The 23,999-nt window shown below is 31.6% G+C and overlaps 1 protein-coding gene across 2 annotated transcripts in view; it reads right to left on the bottom strand.

Moving 5' to 3' along the window:
- Positions 1 to 966: 966 nt before the first annotated feature.
- Positions 967 to 23,999, bottom strand: part of Hr39 (Nuclear hormone receptor FTZ-F1 beta) — a 31,777-nt gene continuing 8,744 nt past the window's right edge. Inside the window, exons 1-17 of one of the 2 annotated variants that reach the window (XM_085193721.1) lie at positions 13,503 to 13,646; positions 12,982 to 13,420; positions 12,075 to 12,190; positions 11,744 to 11,876; positions 11,358 to 11,539; positions 10,484 to 10,643; positions 9,960 to 10,092; positions 9,396 to 9,534; positions 8,408 to 8,541; positions 7,889 to 8,100; positions 7,318 to 7,454; positions 7,149 to 7,229; positions 6,627 to 6,851; positions 6,306 to 6,442; positions 6,011 to 6,126; positions 5,584 to 5,738; positions 967 to 5,158 (exon numbers count right to left, since the gene is read on the bottom strand). In XM_085193721.1, coding sequence (XP_085049847.1) covers positions 5,051 to 5,158; positions 5,584 to 5,738; positions 6,011 to 6,126; positions 6,306 to 6,442; positions 6,627 to 6,851; positions 7,149 to 7,229; positions 7,318 to 7,454; positions 7,889 to 8,100; positions 8,408 to 8,541; positions 9,396 to 9,534; positions 9,960 to 10,092; positions 10,484 to 10,643; positions 11,358 to 11,539; positions 11,744 to 11,876; positions 12,075 to 12,190; positions 12,982 to 13,081 — 2,268 coding nt within the window. In that variant the 5' untranslated portion in view covers positions 13,082 to 13,420; positions 13,503 to 13,646 and the 3' untranslated portion in view covers positions 967 to 5,050. Of the gene's footprint in view, positions 5,159 to 5,583; positions 5,739 to 6,010; positions 6,127 to 6,305; positions 6,443 to 6,626; positions 6,852 to 7,148; positions 7,230 to 7,317; positions 7,455 to 7,888; positions 8,101 to 8,407; positions 8,542 to 9,395; positions 9,535 to 9,959; positions 10,093 to 10,483; positions 10,644 to 11,357; positions 11,540 to 11,743; positions 11,877 to 12,074; positions 12,191 to 12,981; positions 13,421 to 13,502; positions 13,647 to 23,999 lie in introns of those variants that run through there. The other variant, XM_085193720.1, reaches the window with a different exon arrangement.

Below are 23,999 nucleotides of genomic sequence, written 5' to 3'. Positions count from 1 at the left end.
TACATTTCGTGTTGAGTGGCGAGACTCAACACGAAATATAGTAGTAATAGTTCTTCGACTGAGAACAGAACCCACAACCTGTCTTCTTCACAGTCACACGATTGAGCTCCTACGCCACAACGGGCGCTAAATTATAACTAAAATTATTATAGATACTTAGCCAAGTATTTTATTTTTATTTTTTCATTCACAACTTATTTCATATATTATTCTATAAATTAAGTTTATGGGCAACAATTAACAATCAAATAATAGGTAAGTGTAAAGATAAAAAACTTTTAACATTGCGTCACTTATAATCAATATGAAGTATCTTTCATTATCTACATACATTAATCACTGATATTGTTTAATTAAAAATTAATAAATTATAATCAAATTGGGTTTTTCTAGTGCGAATAATTAATTAATTTAAAACATTATCACAATTACTATGTAGAAAATTATCTAGTGTCAACATATCAAAGACAGGCTTTGTATTTGATAAAAGAGCATTTTATCTATATCTTTTCCTTTTAAAAAAGCATTGCTCGAACCACCATAACTCATTTAAAAAACCATTTAAAAACGATTCGTTTTATTATTCAATTTTATTGTTGTTTCATTCTAAGCCAGCCAGTACTAAGTATTAATTATAAGAATTAATTTCAATTATGACCCTTATTGAGTTACCGTAACGTAGAGTTGTAAAACTTTCGTGCAAGATTTCCGTTTTAAAACTTCAAACGCGAAACTTTAACCCACCATGCCTCTTAAGCAGGTCCTATAGGTGACACATTTTGTAGAAAAATATCAGAAAGTTTAAACATTCATTATATATATATTAATTAGTATTTTATTTCAATTAATATTTAATAATTTTTATTTCAAGTGCTGTCTAAATTCTAAAATATGGAACACTGTCGATATCTGCCATATTGTTCTTATGTAAAGGAGTATAAAATGGGTAAAAGAAACTTCATAAAATATGTCAAATCCAATTTATTTTGCTCTATATATAAAAATATTTTAGCTCTACAAAATAAAAAATAGAATATCAATATAATACTTATGTATATATCGTAACAAACTTAAAGTTACAAAAAAATATTGGACGTTATATCATTCTCTCGTTCCTTCTAATTTTTAATATAAAAATTATTCGGACCCACTCAGACCTGCCTTTTCTATAATTGCGTCATTCACTCCCTCATGTGACAAAGTCGCAAAATAATATGGAACTTTGCATAGGCATTTTATTATAAAAAAAATAGCTAGAGGGGAACCAGGTCTTAACACTAGGTTCCCTCTACCCTGCTATATGCGGGATACAGCGAGAAGTTGAAAAAAAAAACTGGCTGTAACCTTATGAACTTTAAAAAGCTTTTAAGAAAGCCCTATATTAATTATCACTGAAAATGCGTGAGTTATTAAACTTTATTTATTATACAATAACAACTTGTATGTTATCTGTTATCGTATGTATGGTTTAAAGTCTTCTTCATTATACTCAATAATAATTATTAAAATTACATAGATTAAAAGACAAAATATTTTCCTCATACATTATTAATTACTTTTTTTGTTGATTTAATCTTTATCAGTCTTTACCGGTTTTATCCAATTCGTTTTCAATATCAATCATAATTGATTTAGCTTTTTTATATGTCAAAATTGTACAATTTAAAGTAATAATGTTTTATTATAAGAAAACTATACGTTTATTTGTGAAAGCTATTTACTGTAAATCTATGACTTCACTATTAAACGAGTTTGTTTAATACCAGCATATTACTCGCGCATTTTCAGTGACTTAATAAACAAGTCTTCATTACATAGATATTGTTATACAAAAATATTACATAATTTTAAGCTGGAGTTACATTTAACAATTTTTTTATAAAAATATCGTCAGGTTAATGTTCCAAGGTACTAACTATTCAGTTACTTTAAGAGTAAAGATTAAAATCGAGACCTACTTTATTCATTTGCATTGGCCATAGAATATAATATTGTACCTACATTAAAGAAAAATATAAGCTAGTAGTTTAGAACATTCACCTGGCGATATATACAGGGTGGAAGAGGCAACGCTTCTTTTATTGAAACTGCATATAGGGTAATATATTTCAAACCCACACCTAAGAAATTAATCAAGGTACCTCAACAGTTTGGACGTAGGATTTTTTTTTCATTTCACGATTTTTATCCATACCTGTATTTCATGTGACGCACACATACGTGTGCGACGTTTCCGATTTGACAGGTAAGTGTGTGCGTGCCTATGTTATACTTTACACATGGCGTTTTATTTTAAAACGATAATTTTATTATTTATTTTGTTTGAAAAAATAACTTTTTCATTTTTGATATTTTTTTTTTTCCGAATTATATTAGGCTTTTATAGAGTAGTTAAAACTGTGGTTTCATTTAAAGTGGTGCTGACAATTCCACCCTGTATACTTTCAAGTAATACACATTTTAGTACAACAAACTGTATCGACGTAGATTTATGAACGAAATCACTAGACTTTCTCTGTCCTATTATAGAAAATCTGAAAAATGCAAGGATATAAAAGATTTTTTTTTATAATAGTTACTAATGCAGTCCATTTCCTTATGTATTTAGACCACAGAGCTAGACATACCACGACTGTCACTCAGCATTTCGATGATTGCAAACTAAATCACATGTAAATCTCAATCTCTATTACAAACTAAACATAGCGTTCTTGTGGCACATTGTTCTTAAAACGCTTAAAATAACTTACATTATATGAGCTCATATTACAGCTATACGTAAAACGAAGTACTTGTGCCCTTATGATACATACATTTTTTTTTTAACTATTTACTATTATAAAAAAAATAATGAAAGCCAATTAAATAGCTGATGTTAATCAGCTAATGAAATATTCAACAGTTTTTTTTTAAATATTAAGTGATATGGTTCTGTATATCTAAAGAAATTGTCTTCTCATGTAGAAAAATACACGCTATATAAATTCAAAATTAAATCGATTATTTTGCATACTGCATTGTTAAGACAAAAACTATTTATTTTTTTTCTAAACAGCAACTAACATAATCTACAACAGATTTTATTATCTATGCTACATTTTTATCTACGATATTTTACTACTACTACTAAAATTACAATAAACCAAAATATATATTTTTAAAAACTATTGCAACAAAACAAATTATTTGCTTTTAGCAATTTCATCCTAATTATCGGCAGTGAACAACTGGTTTCGATAGCTGTCATTGAGCAGCTTCAATAATAAAGTGCACAGACAAAGCATAAAGTAAATATATTTTTTTATTACACAAAGAAAACAAAAACTTTATGCCAAGTATTGCACGATTAAAAAAAATAAAGATATATTTAAAACTATAATTAATATATACAAGTTCTATAATTAAAGACGGAAATAATATTTACGCACGCAACCCGTCGCGGGATCGTGATATAATTCTAAACTTCTATTTCGATCAGTTATTTTGAAAGTTTTACCTTCATCACTTAACCTAAAAAAACTTACAATCATTATTAAGTAACTTAACGAAATGGCAATGATTAAAAAAGAGTACTATTTAGAGACTTCCTACTAATTTTAACCAAATAACAAATTTACTTTGGATAAATCACAAATGACTTCCATTTTCTTGATTACTAATTTAAATGTTCTTAGTATATTTTTTTTTTTCAATTAAAAAATATTTTAGACCTTTTTTATACCATATATGAATATTTAAAGAAAAAGAAATATGTACCTACATTTTATATTTCAATTTTATCATACAAAAAATTCGCTTATACAGTCATTGACAATAAAAAATATCAAATTAAAAAAATACTAAAATACAATTACATAATTCTTACGTACATAGTATTGAGTTTAATTTTACTTCTATAGACAGCATTAGGAAAAATCTTCAAAAACTTTATAATTGGCAAGACTTTATTGAAATAAAGATAAAGCATATTTTTTATTAAAAGTCATCCAAAGAGTAGTAAATTTTCAAATATCTATCAAAATATGTATTACCACAGTACATTGAATCAATCTTCCAAATTATTTACTATCTGTATTTTTAAATATTGCAATTTTGGAGGCATTGTTATAAGAACTATTAATTCTTTATCTATACTTGTTCCCATGGCCTTATTTTTATTATATACTAGTAAAAGCATATGGCAGTGTTGGAGTTTGAGTGCATTTTTTACAAATACAATTGTAAAGGCTAAAAAATAGAGATACATGGAGTATTTAATATGATCCGAGAGCGTATGAAAAATAAATGCGTCGTTATATTTAATACAAAAATACATTACATCATACTTATTTTAAAGCAAACTTGTGTCAATAATTCGGTGTAAGCAATAATTATCAGATTTATTTAAAGTTATGTCAGGATGTTTAAAAACAGGTATATATCTTTTTAAAAAACATTTAGCCGATTTAAGGCCGACGTGACGCAGTGGCACACTGTCTCAACGGTTCAATTTCCACTCAGTGGGATGATTTTTTTTTAATTTGAGCAGAAAGTGAGAAATGGAATGTCTTAACTCTAGTTTCCTTCTACCTATACTGCTATATCTGGGATGCAGTGTAAAGCTTATTAAAATATATTTTTATATAGCTAATACATTTTAAAGCTTAATTGTTTTTTTTTTATTTAATTACAAACATAATTTAAAAAAATGAATTATTGACACAAGGGCATAAAAAGCGCTACAATTATTAATGTTCATGAAAGCAGTCTTTAGTTCAAGGCCAAATTATATTTAATTGGGGCTAAAGGCAATATTGTAATATCACTATATTTTTGTGTTTCTTCACTAATATTATAGCTATAGGGTACTTGACTTTTTAAAAAAAAAGTTTATTTATAATCTGTGGTATAAAATTTTGCAACAGCATTGATCTATATATATATTTTTAAAAATAATTATGTTTTTAAACATAGCCGCCGCGCCGTGTAGATATTAAGTATAGAAATTTGACTTACTTTTCAAATATCAAGTACCCTATTTAAATTTCATCCACACTTGAGCAATGTCAGCTCAGTGGTCGCCTCTAAGTAATTCCATAAGAAGATTGAAGCTGGGACCATCGCCATCTTTGCTTTTGTTTGCGGGATTGAGCATTTCTTTACCGACTTGCATGAAAAACTGTTGACAAAAATTAAGTTTTTTTTGTTAATTATGAAAATTAAATTATGAAGATCAATAGATTTAAAAGATTTTGAGTACATTCGTGGCAAGAGCGCAAATGTGCGACTGTAAACGCTACTGGTTGTGGTAGTGAATTCTGCCACTTAACACGCGATGTTTCCAGAATTCGGCGAATTACAAACTCTTCTTCTTCTAGCGAAAATGAACGAAAAATGGTAATGGCTTTCATTTGCCCGAATGGGAGTCGAACCCACAACCATGATCGATGCATCGCCCTGTAAAAAGCTGCGCAGACTTGATTTTAGCTTTGTTTTTTATTATTTTACTATTATTTTTTTAAGCACTCCGCACTATGTGCAAAAGTTTAGAAAACCTAGCATATATTATAATTTTTTTAAACATTTTTATAAAACAACACTTACTTGGCAGGTTCTTTGCAATTCAGGAATACGTAGCAACAATTCGCCAAACTTAGCGGGCGTGTCTGGCGAGTGCGTCGCCGTGTACGCTTGAAGCGCTGCCAGCGCTTTCTCTTGAGACGCTCTCACTTTTTCAGCTTCTCTTAATTCTGGCGCATCTAAAAAGAAAACATAAATATAGATAGATAACTTAAGGTGGGGTTTTTTGAGGGCATCTATTTTTTTTCATTTTGGAAATCTTTTATACATCATTTTGTTTATTAATGGCTACATAGAATCGATTTCTTTTAAATAGCGTTCCTCAGATGATGCAAAATAAGCATGAATATTACACTTATACAAGAATTATACAAATCCACTATATAACTTACATATTAAAAATATAATAAAAGTAATTTGTATAAGTAAATATGAATGAATGAATACTGACCAGAAGTAAGAAGTACGATCACTTTCAAAGCAACATATTCGTATCTGTCCACCCGCAGTCTTCTCAAATGATCCGTAAAACTCAGCATCCGTTCTATACACGGTGTTAAGCCATACCTGCGAAAATATAGTAAATATATTAAAAATATAAGAAATTGGCCCACCTCTGAAACATGCACTACCTTGCATAATAAGAATAAAAAGAAACTAAAATCCATTAGTAATTGACTGAATTACCTCTATATTTTTGAAAATCAGTTAAAAACTAAACCAAAACCACTAAAATCCATACTCACTTAGCACTCTGATGCAATGTAATCCCGCGGCCGCCGCCCACGCGCACCTCCCCCGGCGTGCTGACGCCCCGGTAGCAGCACGACAGAACCAGCAGCTCGCACCAGCTGTTTATTAGTAGGCAGATTTGGTCGTCGATCTGTGTTGATGAAAGTAATTTGTTAATTGTAATTATATGAAATGTATTACGTACAGTACGGTAGACGAGTTGTGACAAATTTTGGAAATTAAGCTTGTGCAGTCTATATCTAATTAAAGTGACTATTGCTTAATTAAAAAATTCAAATCCAGAAACAAAAAATACAAGTAATAGTTCTACTTACAGAAATATTCTTAAACAGCGGCAAACTCTTACACCACTTCACTATCTTATAAAGTCGATGGTCAGCAATATTGCATAGATCTGCTAAGAAATCAGCGCTCGAGTTCTGCGCAGTGATGCCACTGGCGGCCAACAGTGGGTTCGCTGAGGGACTGCCAGTGGATTTACTCATTCTACTCAGTTCCGACTCGTTGTATTGCCATAAGTGTTCCACGTCCATTATTTCCTGTGAAAAATTGTTGTTTAAATTTATTTTTGTTATTTTTTTTTATATAATAATTTATTTTTTATAAAAAACATAAAAAATATATTTTTTTGGATAATGAAAGAAATTATAGATTAATTAATTATTATTATAAGGTAGATTTTGGTATTTAATTCACAATATAGTTTGTAAATAAAGACTATACAACACAAAATAAAAAACAAAAAATGACAGGGCTTGATTATTAAATAAACTAAGTTACATGAAATTAATAAAACCGAATAAAATGATGTTTTAAATTTAAAAAAATAGGCGTACCTGTAATAATGGCGGAATGTCAGGCGTGAGTCGGCTGTTACTCGATTCGCCTCTACTATTGTATGAGGCAGGACCATTTACCTGTAATTTTAAATAAATATCATGTTATTTAGAATCGTTTTATTAGTTAATATTTAAAATATTTATATATTATTTTGTAAATACTTACACAAGTAAGACTCGAAGCGTGCCGCAGCGTGGGCGACGCGTGCGCAGACAGCAGCGAGCCGGTGGACGACGCGCCCGACAGCGTGTACGAACACTGATATGTTGAACGACCTCCCCGGGTTCTGTCTTCTCTTATCGCTGTAATTTTGATGGTTTTTAGTTGTTTTGATTGTGAATTAGTATGTTGTTTTTTTCTGCCGTTTTTATATTATTTAATATCAATATCATCATGATTCTTGATCGATATTTATACCTGAATGTGAAAATGGCGGTTTATTTAAGGGTAATGAACGTCTAAAAATAACTTTCTATCGTACCAATTAAACTAATCTGAAGAAAAACATTCGCCGGCTTAGAGTGAAAACTTGATAATCCATTTTTTTATTATTTCGTAATATTAATTTTTATACCATTCGAAAGTTTAAAAAAAATTGTCGTTTTTTGTTCTGATTAAAGGCTGTTAGCAGACATACACTCTAAACCGACGCATTATTTAATAAATCAAGTAAATGAATTATATTTACTTAATAAAACGCAAAAAGCAAAGTAATTATTAATGAATATCTCTTTACCTTCAAGTTTCATTCCACATCCCAAGCACTTGTCAAATCTACACGCCGGACATTTTTTTCTCGTAGCTACAGTAACTGGACAGTTGCCGCCTCTAAGACACATATAGTTTTTGCGATTTTGCACTGTCCTCTTGAAAAAACCTTTGCACGACTCGCAAGAGAATATACCGTAGTGGAAACCGCTTATTTTGTCACCGCATATGGGGCATGGACTGGAAATAAAAAAAAATAATTTTAATTTGATATTAAAAAAAATAGTTTTACGCTTTTTACCAGATGTAGCAGGATAGGCTGAATTTTGCCGCGATTAATCTTCTAGAGAGGGTATTCGTATCTGATGCATGTCTTTTCAATTATATAACCAGATAACGTTATAATATTATATTAATAATTGTTATAAAAAATATAGAAGTTTTGTATGGTCATTAAATAATCAATACAAAAAAACTTAAAACAAAATGTCCTCAATTATGTGCATCTTATAATTTTCCAGGATATATTTATTGCAATAAAACCCACCTATTAATAAGCTGCTGTCTACTAATCCCCTGGTGATGATGAAGTCGTTCATCCGCAGCGTCTGTATCTTCATCGTGTGCGGGTGAAGCTGGGTACACAGCCGTCTCGCGATACACCACGTGGGGGTGTCGACTCTGAAAATAATATAACATTTAAATAAGCCTCAGGGAATAAATTATTTTCGTACTCCTACTCTAGCAAGACAAAACGCGGCGTTAAGTTCCACTAAACAACATCAGAGACGAAGTAGAGGGGGTAATGAAAATAATTTGATTGTTTTTTTGTCATAGCGGTTTATAACATATAGATGGAGTCTATAACATTTATTTATTGGTCTTATATTAACAGCTAATAACATGAAATACCCACATTGTAGAACACAAATCTATACTAATATAATAAAGCGGAAGAGTTTGTTTGTTTGTTTGTTTGTTTGTTTGAACGCTAAGATCTCTGGATCTACTGGTCCGATTTACTATGTTTTTGTTTTGTATGAAAGCTGCATTCTTCAGAAGTGCTATAGGCTATATAACATTACATTACACTTATGTACTAATAAATTAAAATAGTTTTTAATTTGACATGCAATTTATTCTGCCATGTTAATAACAACCGTCGTTGCTAAGCACCAGTTTGCAAAGTTTCTTTGTTGTTTTAAGAAAACGTCACCCAAAATGAACTTATATTTTGATATTCATCCTTATAAAAATAAATATATTATATAATATTTAATAAATATTCTTATAGTTCAAGCAGGCGTAGCCGCGTCCGGGTCCACTAGTAAATTATAAAATTGTAGTAGAGCATCTTACATGTCCGACGTAAGGCTTTCTTCTGATTGGTCCATTAATGGTTGTGGGTGTATGATCTTATAGCACAATACACTAGCAAAATCTTAGTGTGTGTGTTGTACTATATACGATTAGAAGAAAGAGTGGGGCACTTCGTGACACTATGATTGAGATAAATTTAAATAATTATTCTTTACCTGTACAGGAGAATGTGTAGGCGAAAACTCTGAGCTGTAGGAATAGCACGAGGAATGTGACGCGTCACTATTGTTTCTTGATAGTGACGGCGTGTAGTGACGTGATGGACGCGGACTGGCTGACGGACTGCTGTATACGCTGGAAAGTAAGTTATATTACTAAAAGATACATTAAATAAACAGATAAATATACTAGCACAGGTAGATATATTAGCCTCCCGCTGTTTCCCGCATATAACAGGATAGGAAAACATGGATAGGATAGGATAGGTAAAGGGAACTTGGGAACCTAGTGACAGACAGTCCATTTCCTATTAAGCACTTTCGTTCTAGCCGAAGTTCGTTATCAGCCGAACTTTTGAGGCTTTGCGTGTTGAATAGCGAAACAGAACGCTTATCCTCGATACCAGAGCGAAGATGCCAAAATATTAAAAATTTAGTTCCCCCGAATAGAATCGAACCCACAATCGTCGTGTTAACCGTCGCGAACGTTACGATGATCTCAAAAAAAAAAACTTAATCTGGTCTATATATAATAATTTATAACGTTTGCTATAATCTTACCTATGAGTATACATTGAGTGAACAGCTGAATCGGTGCTGGCACTGGATTGTACGCGCGGCAACCGTCCTAACAAGGGAGAACCGTGGAGTCCTAATAGCTTGTCCATACCTCCTGTTGGCTCGCATTTTAATTCTGTAGAAATTATTAATTAACACGTTTAACATTTATTATATTAAAGTACCCTTATAACACAGCCATAGATTTTTTTTTATGATACAGGTATATAAATACAAAAAAATTAAGTTGTATTTTGTTACACAGATAGACAAATAAAAAAGACATCTATGATAATGACATTCAATTGACAGCTAATTATCTATTCGATACTATTTTCTTTCAATTTCCTTCGTGTGTTTTCCATACAACGTGACATTGGCGAAATGAATTGTGCTCAACTGGCACGCTCGAAACGCCATATACCGAGAAATCAATCTACTATTTTCTTTTCGCATACAAAGAAATAAACATTTCAAAACAACATTGAAATTACTTGATAGCTTTAATGAAAAAAAAAAATACTTACCAGACAACTGAGTTTCTTTTTTAATAGTCAAATTCTGTACTTCTATAGCGGGATTCTGCATAATCTGTGTTTCGTAGTCAGAATGCAGTGATTTGGCACTACTTGTTGGTGAGGAGGGTCGTCTTGCGAGTGATAGAGACGTGTCTGTCAGGACTGGTATCTAAAAATGTAAACATTTTTCAATAATGAAATATTTGTTATTTTTAAATAATACTACAAATAATTGAGTAGAAATTGGGAAATAGATTGTCTAGCGACTAGGTTCCCTCAGCTTTCCCTGCTATACGAGAAAACAACGTGAATAAAGAAGCTTTTTTTATATTTAGCAGCATTATCTCATTTGTTAAGAAGTAGAGTGAGCATATCAAACTAAAAATGTAGGCAACGAAAATTTTCCATATATAAATTAAAGAACATGTAAACATTAATTTAAGTTGAGTTTGATCTCACAATCATATCAGAAATACATATGTAAATAAAATGTATCTTTAAAATGTTAAAGGTTTTTCCCGGTATGATTATCATATATGCCCGGTGTGACTGTAAAGAATTGCGTTCACTTCTGCTGAATAAAAATGTCTTTAAAATAAACTGAGTAAGTTTCAAACCATGATATAGTTATTTACTAGACTTCTTTTTTTAGAACTAATTCTGTATTAAAAACTGTATTTACAGCATCACCGAGCAGGGAATATTTTTTAGACGACATCACAGATTAGAATTTAATGATAAAGTATCATTATAAAATATGTGTTTGTGTAAATAGAACTTAAATTCAATCAACGGGAGAACGGAGTGTCTAGCACTAGGTTCCCTCTGCCTACCCTGATATGTACGAAATAAAGCGTAAAGCTGAAGGAAAATCAGGACTTACCCTATTCATACTAAGACTCCTCTGATGCGACTGTAAAGCTGCATATTTAAGATCCAGAACTCGCTGGTCATCCAAACTTTGGAAAGCTTCAGCTTTGAGTGGTTCCGTCTTTATAGTGACGTTGCGAAGTGTGTCGATAGAATCCCGCGACGATTGCAAGTCCAAAGAACTACTATTTTCATCTGTAAATAATAAATTATATTATGTAATAGCATATTTATATATTGACAGAAATAATAGACAATATTGTTTTTTTTAATATTTTATATTTCTATATATTCTTATAAAGGCAAAACAGTTTAAACATAATTACTTTTGTATTAAACAAAATTACTAATTTTATGATCAATTTTAATACAATAACGGAAATGTAAATGAATACCAACCATTATTAACGCTAGTATCGATAACCATCTCAGAGTCGGAAAGCTCTCCTTCCCATGACATCGGCCGTTCTTGTTCATTGGTTTGTTCGCACTGACCGCTTGCGGAACGCTTCTTTTTGTTCCTCATATTAACCTGAAAGTAAATATTGTTTTATAATAAATATTATAGTAATAATATTATGATTAGTTTAAAATAAAACATTGTAATAGAATTATTTGATCACTTTTTAAATATAAAATGGAAAATGTTAAAAAAAAGACCTAAACGAAGAAAAAATCTTTAAAAAGCAATATAATTTATATAATAGGTATTTTCAGGTAAATAAATTACCTCATATTGATGTTGTGTAAAATCAATTTTGGAGATTTCAGCATCAGTCGAGTCTTCGTCCTGTGGCACCGAAGAAACACTAATGCGCACGCCGCTCGAACTGTACGAAAATTGTCCTGAAATTTAAATATGCCGATAAGTCTTATTTCGGTATGCAATTTTATACAAAGACTAGCGGACGCGCGCAGCTTCGCATGCTTATTTGCACACTTAGGGGTGAATTCTGATAAACCATGAAACACGTCTTCAATGAAATATTTTTAAGAGTCTCAATTTCAAATCTTATAAAAATCAGTGGCGATTTAAAGATTTTTCCATACAAACTTTCAACCCCGTATTTACACCCCTAGGGGATGAATTAAAATAAACCACGAAATATGTGTTCAATGATATATTTTTATGAGTCTAGGTTTCAAATTTTATAAAAATCGGTGGCGATTTAAAGATTTTTCCATACAAACTTTCAACCCCTTATTTGCACCCTTAGGGGGAGAATTCTAGAAAACAATGAAACACGTGTTCAATTAAATACTTTCAAAAATCTAAATTTAAAATTTTATAAAAATCGGGGCCGATTTAATTTTTTTTCCATACAAACTTTCAACCCCTATTTTACCCTTTTAGGGTTAAAATTTTTCAAAATCCCTTCTTAGTGGATGTCCAGATTACGAAAGTAAACATCTGTCCAAATTTGTCGTTTCTATCATCAGCGGTTAAGGCTGTGCGTGCGTCTTACCTCAGTCAGTGAGGACAAGTCCTTTTATATATATAGATTATTTGGAGGCTTAGATGTATGAGATGTCTTTTTATAGTATTTAATTCATATCATAAGATCCTATTCATATTTTTTCTACCAACTCTGCAAAGTTTAGATGTTGAGGGAATATAAAAAAATATTAATACTTACCATTGCTAGTTTCTGGTCCGGACATGCTGATAGTTGTAACAGAGACGTGTCCTCCTTCCACCTTCACTGGCTCTGTCTCATTCGACATCGCGGTATTCATAAAAAAATCACCCTATCATATCCCACAAAGTATCGACAGTTTTTATTCCTTCACTACACTAGTTAGCACCATGCAAGCATAGTCATTAAAAATTTCCAAAAATACACAAGAAAATAGTTTCAAAAATGCCTTTTTGTTTTATTAAAAAAATATTATTTCATCTAATCATCTCGCGTCGCTATTCATTTTTAAGGCATCCCAGAGAATCAGTCTTGATATATCCCGATGGAATACCGAGTTGTATTCACATAATCTTGGTCCGTCTGTATCTGAAAGCGGAGCTTTTTGTTTCGTTGCTTGATATCGAAAGCCACTCAGTAATACCAGCATCTTGTTTATCTGTAAATAAAAGACAAGTTTTATAAAATTATAATATTTTACAGCTAAAATATTAAATATTTAGTTTAAATAGTTTAATAACCTAAGTTAAATAAAGGACATTTCTTTAAAATATCTGCACAATAAACTTTGGGCTCGATTGATTTAAAATAAAGCTGTACATGTCGTTTCAAAGCGTTCTGTTTGTGTACACGCACGCGGCGACACGCGTAGGGCCGTCGCGCCGCGGCCTTGCGACGCACCCAGTGTTGTGCGATAACCGCACTTTATTATCGATAGAACGACCGACCTCCGTGTCATTGGCATTTTGTTTACAACGTTCAGTGCGACGAGCAGACGCGATAACGTGGCGTCGTCAACGCAAGCTGAATGAATTTGAAAGTAAAATTTCCGATATTCCTTTGTCGCCTTAAGCATACATATTCTATTCGTCTTTGTTGTGAAAATTATACTTTTAAACTTTATTTCTGTATCATAATAGCGCACAATGTAAAATATTATATATAATCGTAGTTAAATATGTGCGGAATAATGATAATATAATATTTGTCGACACAAGCAGTCACTAGTAAAGGAGGTGAGTGGGGGGATCGGCCTTCACGGAGCCGGTTGTAGCGGCCGGGCGGTCGCGAGCATTTCGCCTTTCGCGCGAACTGGTCCGCCGCTCCCAATACACTAGTCACTCCACTCTGATAACTTAGATGAGTGTAATAAGCAATAGCTTTTCTTATTAAAACTTTAAGGAAACGTTGAACTTTAAAATGAAGCATAATTTCAGTTTTTCTTAGAATTATTGCAATTTCTATATGAATTTTATCAATTATAATAAAGAAGTCAATAAAAAAATGTTATAACAACTTTTAATAATTGGCTCGGGGTAAAAGCACAAAAGAAATTATAAAAAGGATGCCTAGATTCAAGGAGTGAAGACCGTCTGGCGAACCAATTAACGTCCAATAGAGTCCCTTGCTCCCCAGACATTTCTCGGTTATCGCTATCAGACAGCCGTTGCCTTGGTAACTCCGGTAATTGCCAATTACACAATGCAATGCTTACATTAGGCGTTGCAGTAGAGGCTGTTAGGAAACGATTGGTAGATAACAGCTTTCCATCAAATAAAGTTTACGGCAGTTAATACTATGTTTAATGCAATATTATTACACCATTTAATGAATAATTCTATTTTCAATCAATTGTAATTTGTACGTATAGACGAAGGAAGCGGTAGTTACCAGCCAGACAAATAGTAGATTAAATAAACAAATATCTGTTGATCTAATTTAAAAAGTTCATCAATTTTTATATACATTTCCAGATCATAAAATTAACAATAAACTAATAAAGTTTACATTAAAATTCAAATACTAATAATATAATCTACAACATATTTGCGAATAATAAAAAAATAAAAAGTATATTATCATCACATACAACGTGTTTAAACAATTTGATTACGAATATTTGCTATCTCATTCTTACATATCTGATATATTGATGCGTGAACAGGATGCACGCATAATTTCGGCGTACTAAGTATATTCACAGAATGGCGTCATCGTGGCCTAGACAAGGCCGAACGGTTATTTGTACGTCAGACGATCTTTGTCTGTCCAGTATTATGTGAATTAGCGCGCAACACAACGTGGAAAATTTTAGCATTATTTATTTATTTTAATTATTCCTTGTTGCGGTTTCTTGATGATTTATTAATACATAATAAATAATAATAAATTAAATACCGCCAAAGAATAATATTATTGTTTTAATTTTCGAACAGGCTAAGCTAACAACCAAAATAGGAAAAACAAATTTTAAAAATGTAACATTTTTAGTCACTGGTTTTTACGTCTGTAATTTGTTAAATATTATTTAGGTATTTTATAAACTTAAGCTTGGTCGTATTGTGTCCTTGTGTTGTACCAGTTGTCGATGGACGCGAGACGAGGCGTCGACCGATAACTATCTTAAGGTCACAGCACTATCAGCGTGACGTCAACTCGTACCATGCACTGGGATGATAATACTGGTATTGAAAGGCAGGTGCACATTAAATTATTGTATTGACGAGAAAAACATAATAAATCTCTATCACACACATTGATTTACCCATTAAATACTCCCTGCCTATACTAAAAAAAATAGAGAGATATTAGGAATAATATATAAATTATAACATTTCATTCATGTATTTTATTTTATTTAATCATTTTCATTTTAATATAAAATGTGATGAAAATATTAGCAGACATGGGCGGGGAAAATCCGGTTGGTCCATGCCCATTCCAGAAGTCTGTGCCTATTAGAGATGTTAGATTATGGATAGATGGTAGCAGAATACTTTATTCTTTAGATACATTTATATAAATCAAAGTACATACTAACACTACTTTATTTACACATGACTGTCAACAATGCTTTGAACAATTATTAAGCTATAGAACTAAAAAGATTTCCATCCTTAAAAGATTGACTCTGGTAATGTAAAACCGCAATACCTAAAGTTATTTTGTTCCGATGAGCTATTGGTCTCATATGTCCTTGACCCGATGATAGTTGAGGTCATCTCTCCGTAGAGTGCGACGCACCCTGCATCCACGGCCACGGCGTCACTTAAATAGACGAGGTAAACATACCGATATACCAAATTTTAGCTAGCTACAGGACAAAGAACTCTGTCCGAACTATTCATAGGACAATTTTATATTTATTTCGACCATTTTTTTAAAATTTATAATCTAGTTTTTTTACATAATTTATAAAATGTTATCTCAATCAAAACCTGATGCTGTAAACGGAAATGGATACTGGTTAATTATTTGCTTCTCCACTGAAGCCTCTTTGCAATTCAACGTCAAGTTTTTGCTTTAAAGCTTTGAAACTATAGAAGAAAATAAAAATATTTTATAGGAGGTGAACGACTTATTTAATAGAGTTGACGCGCAGTCAGAGAACTACTTGAACTGATGCTAGTTGTAAGATTATATTAGAACAAAAAACCAAGCTTTTGAGTTATTTATTTGAATGATTGTCTTGCATCGTTTCTACTTGTTGTATTTCATGACGCAGCAATTATTTTGTTGATTATTCACCAATACAGCGTCACTTTATAGCGCTATTTTTATAAAATAAGAAGCAAACACTAAAAAAATGCATTAATACGAAAGATTTTCATTATTTACTTGTTTACAGATGCCTCTCGTATGATGTTTGTAGTAGAGTGATATTACGCGATAGGTAGCAAAATTTGACTTAAATATAAGTGTTGTCGAGTATAATGAGCATCGTGTCTAAAACCATCGAGATAGATTCTTATTAAATATGCCACGATTAATTAATTTTTGATGTAGATATAAAACTTCATAAAACGGCGTTCCCACAAACCTCACAGCCATACTAATATCAGTCCAAATATTTATATTATAAAATAAATTAATATGGCTGAAATATTTTCTCTGTGCCAGACGACAGCTGTCCAAACGGAACGAGCAATCGTGAATTGAAAATTTTAAATATGGAACACGTTTACTTTATGACTGTCATTTATTATTTGTTTTACGCGTGAGGTCGCGGTAACTGTCCGCGTCGCGTTGCGTGTCGACAAGGTTTTGCGATAAAATCAACTATTTGCGATTTATCGATGTCGTAATCGTTCCTGTCACTGCACTAGCCAATTACTATGTTATTAATTATCTATCGAATGACATTTTTTTTATAATGTCCAAATGACGTCAAATATGTCAAATATTGTAATATTATATTTTTCAGTAAATTGTAAATATATATTTAACATATTTTATTATTAGTGTTAAGCTAAAAAGGTAACGGTAATTATAATTTAAGCAAATTAAAGTCGTACACCAAATATGGACGAACAGACGTTTGTTTAAGTAAATTAAAAATCAATATTTTTTCTGTAGTTTGTAGAATTAAAATTATAATCTTTGCATTTTAAAGTGAGATACCTACTTGATGAATTAATTAATTTTACGTACCGGGCGGTTTCAAACAATTTTTTTATGAGTTCATTAAATATGTTCTTTTAAAACAAACAACTAGTAACTATTAAATATAATAGAATCCAGGATATTTATTTGCGACAAGCCTATGGCCTAGTATTGTAAAAGGAAATCTTTCATAACGGCATTTTGTAACAACTACCACTAACAAGCACTAGACACAACAATTAACTAACAAATTCACTTACTAATGCTAAATGATTTATTTGTCTGTATACAATAATGCCGATCTCATTTATAATAGCTCTTATTAATCTATTGGTGACTAGTAACTAACGAAAACATAATGCCTTCGATTTCCATAAAAAAATGAAACAATTTAAATATTAATTATATGTATAAGTATTTTTTTATATGAAAAATAATATTAAAATAGGTAATTTTCGATCTGATAGAAGCAATCGTCTGGCAAGGGATGCCAGTTCGAATCCAGCATTGGCAACATTACGCATTGAGTTAATTTTTTTAAATTTATAGAGAATTTTATTTACAATATAAATTATTTCCTGGACTATTTAAGATACGATTCTGTCATAACCTTCATTAAGCTCAACAATGGTTATTTTTTATTAAAAGCAAAGTGATTGCTTAAGAAGTTATTTATTGCTGTGTTGTTTACTTTATTTATTACTAGTCTAATATTTTATGAATTTTGATTTAATATTATATTATCTTACAAAATAAGTTTTTTTAGTTTTACTCCACATATAGCATAGTAGGCAAAGGGAACCTGGAAACCTGTATTTCTGTGAAGTCTGGAGGCGTTCCATGTTGGGTGGCGAATCTCAACGCCGTAATATAAGCAGATAAATTATATCAAAAGGATTTGCTAAGCACTTATCGATTTTTTTTTACTTTTTCTAAGCCGATGAGGTTTTAAATTGTTATCGTCTAGTCTAGACGAAACATAATTTCATTTTAAAAACAAAGCATCTCTTTCATTATAATGCAGACGAGTGATGTCAACTTAAAAGCTCTTTAAATAATATATTTACATTATACTTAGTAAGTAAATATTAAAGACATAGTTTAACCTTAACTAAAGTTTTACTAAATTAATAACATTTAACTCCTCTGGCATTCGCCGCAATAGATTACTTTGATGACAGAGTGTTGCCATTAAACAAATTTATAATGTCATTTGCTTCTTACGCGTTTCATGTGACGACACCAGCCAAAGTGCGGCTTTATTAACCTAAATAAGTAACAGATTTATTATAAGACGGTACTTTAATTCAAATTACCTACTCCAGTAGGCAGTAAACGTCGAAATTTATGCTAACGAATATGTAATTAATTAAATTTCAACGAGCAAAATGGTTTGCGAAGGATATTACCATATCTAAATGGTGCTTTTTGAATCTAATGCAACGATTTTTAATTTTAATCCGGGCGTAGAAGAATTTTTGAAAAAATAAATAAAAAAGTAATTGACATTTTTTAATTTAAAATTCTTTCTGGCTCATTTTTAAACATCATCAGCAGGGTAGGTAGAGGGAACCTAGTGTTAAGACACTCCGTTCCCCCTTTCTGCCGAATTCTGAACGCATTGCGTGTTGAGTAGCAGAACTCAACGCCGCGCTTTGCCTCGACACCAGAGTGAAGAAATGGATATATAAACGTAAATAAATATTTCACTTCCTCGAATGGGGATCGAACCCACAACCGTCGCGTTCCAGTCACACCCTTGTGCCGCTGCGCCACGACGACCTCTATAATAAATATATACTGCATAAATATAAAATATAATATATTGGTATCAATAAATTAAAATATTTGCAAAATCTATCAATAGATAGATGTCTAGGCCGACAGTAATCTACGGCTAGCTAACTCAACTATAATGTCTCGGCGGTAAATGTAGTACACCTTGGCTTCTGTAATGTAATTGCTGGCATGCATTTACTACATATCTTGCCCAATTCGTATTTATCAGACTGTGAAACCAATCTTAGCGAACGTATTTCCTTCGGTTTCGAGATTTCAAATTAAATAATAATAATATATAGGTTTTTTTAATATGTAGCGTTAAATTTTATCAGTGTTAAGTTACGAAAGTTCTGATTTTTATTATTTTATAATGTTTATTTTAATATTTTGTGGGTAATATCGATAGATGTGGAAGTTTCCTTTCCCAGGAGTTATATTTAACATTAATTATGATATGTCTGTGTATTTACCATTTTTTCCTTCATAGCATAGTAGACGACTTAGTGCCAAGAAACTCTTTTCTCTCTATTTTTTTTTCCTTTTTATTTAGTCTTTATGACAAACTCTATACCAAGTTCAGACATGGTATCGTATGTATATTATATAATATTCTTCTATAAAAAATTTTACGTAACATATATTTTTTATTTTTTTATTATAACGAAAAAGATGTTACCTTTACTAGTTTCCAGCAACATTAAGGCATACTTTTACTTGAAAAAACAAAAGAAACAAAAAGAAAAGTCAGCAAAACAATTGTATCTATATATAAAAAAAGCTATCTCATTTTCAATACAAGTTCACCTGTCCACAATTTCAGATATCGTTAAACAGTGCCGAGGTCAAACGACCGTGGTCCGCGGCCCGCACGCTGCTCGCCGATTTGTCACGCGTCTCTGTTTCAGCCTTGTTGAATATGATATCGAACGACAAAAAAGCTATCAAAAATATGATTAATTTCAATTATTAATGCATTTTGATTGTTGCTATGTGTATTTTTTTGTTTATCACTGTATCCCGCAAGCCCGCAGGTAGGCAGAGGGTATCTAATGATAAGATACATTTTTCATTTTCCGTTAAACTAGAGAGGCATTGCATTTTGCGCGGCGGAATTCACGCTTTATACACAAATGGTAAGTGGGAGAAATTAAATACTTTATTCCTTCAAGTGGGGATAGATAGTTAAATCAGAAAAATATTTAATCGATTTAAAATTCTATCTATAAATACATACATACATAAGATAAAAAAGAAGCAACATAAGGAAAATGATTCTAGCCAAACTACAAAAAAATATTCAATATAAAATTTTCATATTTAAAATATATTTTTTATATTTGAAATATAAGTTGAACGTATTATAGGTAATTTAAGCAAAGTAATTTTCAATACACGTCGCTTTTTAACTTCCGTACCAAGACGTCCACAGAATATAAAATCAAATTTGAAAAGACCATAGTGAGTGATGGCTTTTTAGAATTTGATTGTAAAAAATCTGCATCTTAAAGATTAATTATTATTAATATTTTTTAATAAAATATCTATGAACATAGAAACTGTAAAATATAGATTAAAAAATCTGTCTTTTTTTTACCCCACAATCTTTTTTTATGAGCAAACCTCATTTAGTGATAAATACATTGAATTGAATATTATATACTAGCGGACGCGCGCAGCTTCGCTTGCGTAATTAGGGGTGAATTCTAATAAACCACGAAACATGTGTTCAATGAAATATTTTTAAGAGTCTAAATTTAAAATTTTATGAAAATCGGTGGCGAAAGGGGTTGAAAGTTTGTATGGAAAAATCTTTAATTTTTCCATACAAACTTTCAACCCCTTATTTGCACCCTTAGGGGGTGAGTTCTAGAAAACCATGAAACATGTGTTTAATTATATACGTTTAAGAGTCTGCATTTCAAATTTTATAAAAATTGGTGACGATTTAAAAAAACCTATACAAACTTTCAACCCCTTATTTGCACCCTTCGGGGGAGAATTCTAGAAAACGATGAAACACGTGTTCAATTAAATACTTTTAAAAATCTAAATTTTAAATTTTATAAAAATCGGTGCCGATTTAATTTTTTTTCCATACAAACTTTGAACCCCTATTTCACCCCTTTAGGGTTAAAATTTTTAAAAATCCCTTCTTAGTGGATGTCCAGATTACAAAAGTAAACTTTTGTCCAAATTGTACTTTTCTACGCACAGCGGTTACGGCTGTGCGTGCGTCTTACCTCAGTCAGTGAGGACAAGTCCTTTTATATATATAGATTACCGATTGTCATTGGTTGTTTCATTTGCCACCAGAGGAAAACAGACAACTTTTATATCTCTACAAGCATTAAATATATATAGCAAAAAAAATTGTTTGGTAAAACTCGATAATCTCAGATACTATAGTTTCAATGAAAAAAAATGCGTTGTATCGATGAAACCTCTAGGACCTGGAGACTAGGTATACCCATGGGACCCACTGTACCTGTGGTTAGAGTAACTTCAGACGCTAAAATAAATAAAAATAAAATATATTATAAAGTAAAATTTGATCCTTTAACATTATATATAATTAAATTAGCCCTAACTGCATATCGACGGATATTTTCGAGAACCAAGGCAGTTACCAATATCGGAATGCTGACACCATACCATTCCGCAATAATACCGGGTCAAAGCATTAATTAAACATATATTTATCTTTTAGCAATGAATCATTATATTGTCGATGGCCTTGTAAGTTGTGAGTGTCGTTGCAAAAACTAGGGAAAGGAAATTCCTTATTTCATTTGATAGTATTTAAAGGAACTCGCTGAGAAATGTTAATTGGTGTATAATTGTTGTTATAAGTAAATATTTTATGTAACATTTTAATTGTAATCCATAATCTGTATTAAAATATAAAATAAATTGTATTTTTTTCGTATTACGTATGTTTTTGGTTATTAGACCAATTGATGATTTTGTTATTCTTATTGTACGTTTTTTTTTTAACTTCACGCTGTATACCGCACAAAGCAGGGTAGGCAGAGGGGACCTGAGAACTAGTGTTATGACACTCTGTTCACATTAAGACACTTCCGTTCCCCACTTTCCGCCGAATTCTCGACTCATTGCGTGATGAATGGCGGAACGTACATATTTTACAAATTATATTCCAAATTTTAAAGATTTCATATTTCACCAAAACCTCGATTCCTCTTTTTAACCGACTTCTGTAAGAAAAGGAGGTTATCAATTCGACTGTATTTTTTTTTTCCTTTTCCTTATATATAAACCTCTTCAAAATAAATAAGCAAAAACATAAAAATATTCAACTTCAAATAACATTTAAAACTAAGTATTTTCGCAACACGGAATCGACTGTATCGAGGGCACCAGACCGGTACCAGTGACGTGTAGGGACGGGGGGCACTGCAACTGCCAGCAACCAGTGCGGTGGGGGGTAGGGGGTACGGTGACGGGAGGAGTATGGGTAATGGGTATGGAAAATGGGTCGCCGCAGCCGCATTCCGCTAAGGTTGACACTTCACGACGCGAGTGAGCTTGTTTTGGTTCTTGGAACCGTAAGTTGTCGATAATTGATATTTTTTGTATAAAATACCTAAAAGTCAGCTTCGCTTCGCTTCGCTCTGGTGTCGAGGCAATGCCTCCAGAATTCGGCGATGAATGGGGAACGGAGTGTTTTAACACTATGTACCCTCTGCCTACCCTGCTCTATATGAAATACAGCGTGAAGCTGATTCAGTTAGTTTCGTCTTACTAAGTAACTAATATTACACTTTATGCAAGTTCAGATTAGTAGAGTCAAGTTCATGAAATAAAATCATCGTTGGCCCGTTTCGATGAGTCATCTTATAGGAATGAAACTATATACGAGGTTGATAAAATGGATGTATCGACCTCGACATAATCAAATAAAATTTTAGAAGCAACATGATATGTGGTAGTAAAAAAATAAATATTAATACAAGCAAAGTTATAAGCAAGTTTATAGAAGGTAATTAAATAAGGATCTTAAAACAAATATATATTAGATACTAGTGGACCCGAACGCGGCTACGCCTGCTTAAACTATATGAATATTTATTAAATATATTTATGAAATTATTTTCAGTTTTCAAAAGAGACATGCGTTAAGCAAGCTCATTTTGGGTGACGTTTTCTAACAACAAACTTTGCAAATCGTTGCTTAGCAACGGTCGCGTAGCGACGGTTGTTATTAAAATGGCGGAATAAATTGCATGCAAGGTATATATCGAAAATATTACAAAATATGAGAAAAAAAGTATCCTATGTTCATCCCGAGACCCTCAAGTATCTCTATATGAGTATTTTATCACAATTAAATTAGCGGTTTGGCCCTGATTGCGTAAAAGACAGACAGACAGTTACTTTCGAATTTATAATATAGGTATGGATAAGTTTGTACGTATAAAGAAAATAAGCATTTCTATACATATTAAAATTAATATTTAGTGTTCTAAAAGGAAGTAATAATCTATATATATAAAAGGACTTGTCCTCACTGACTGAGGTAAGACGCACGCACAGCCTTAACCACTGATGGTAGAAACGTTAAATTTGGACAAAAGTTTACTTTCGTAATCTGGACATCCACTAAGAAGGGATTTTGAAAAATTTTAACCCTAAAGGGGTGAAATGGGGGTTCAAAGTTTGTATGGAAAAAAATTTAAATCGGCACCGATCTTTATAAAATTTGAAATTTAGATTTTATAAGTATTTAATTGAACACGTGTTTCATCGTTTTCTAGAATTCTCCCCCTAAGGGTGCAAATAAGGGGTTGAAAGTTTGTATGAAAAAATCTTTAAATCACCACTGGTTGGCTCAG

Source organism: Heliconius melpomene, chromosome 11, assembly GCF_056956725.1.
Source record: "Heliconius melpomene rosina isolate 202511_hmr_F chromosome 11, ASM5695672v1, whole genome shotgun sequence".
Lineage (NCBI taxonomy): Eukaryota > Metazoa > Arthropoda > Insecta > Lepidoptera > Nymphalidae > Heliconius > Heliconius melpomene.
The sequence above is the reverse complement of the archived record's forward strand: the minus strand, read 5'-3'. Positions and strand labels throughout refer to the sequence as shown.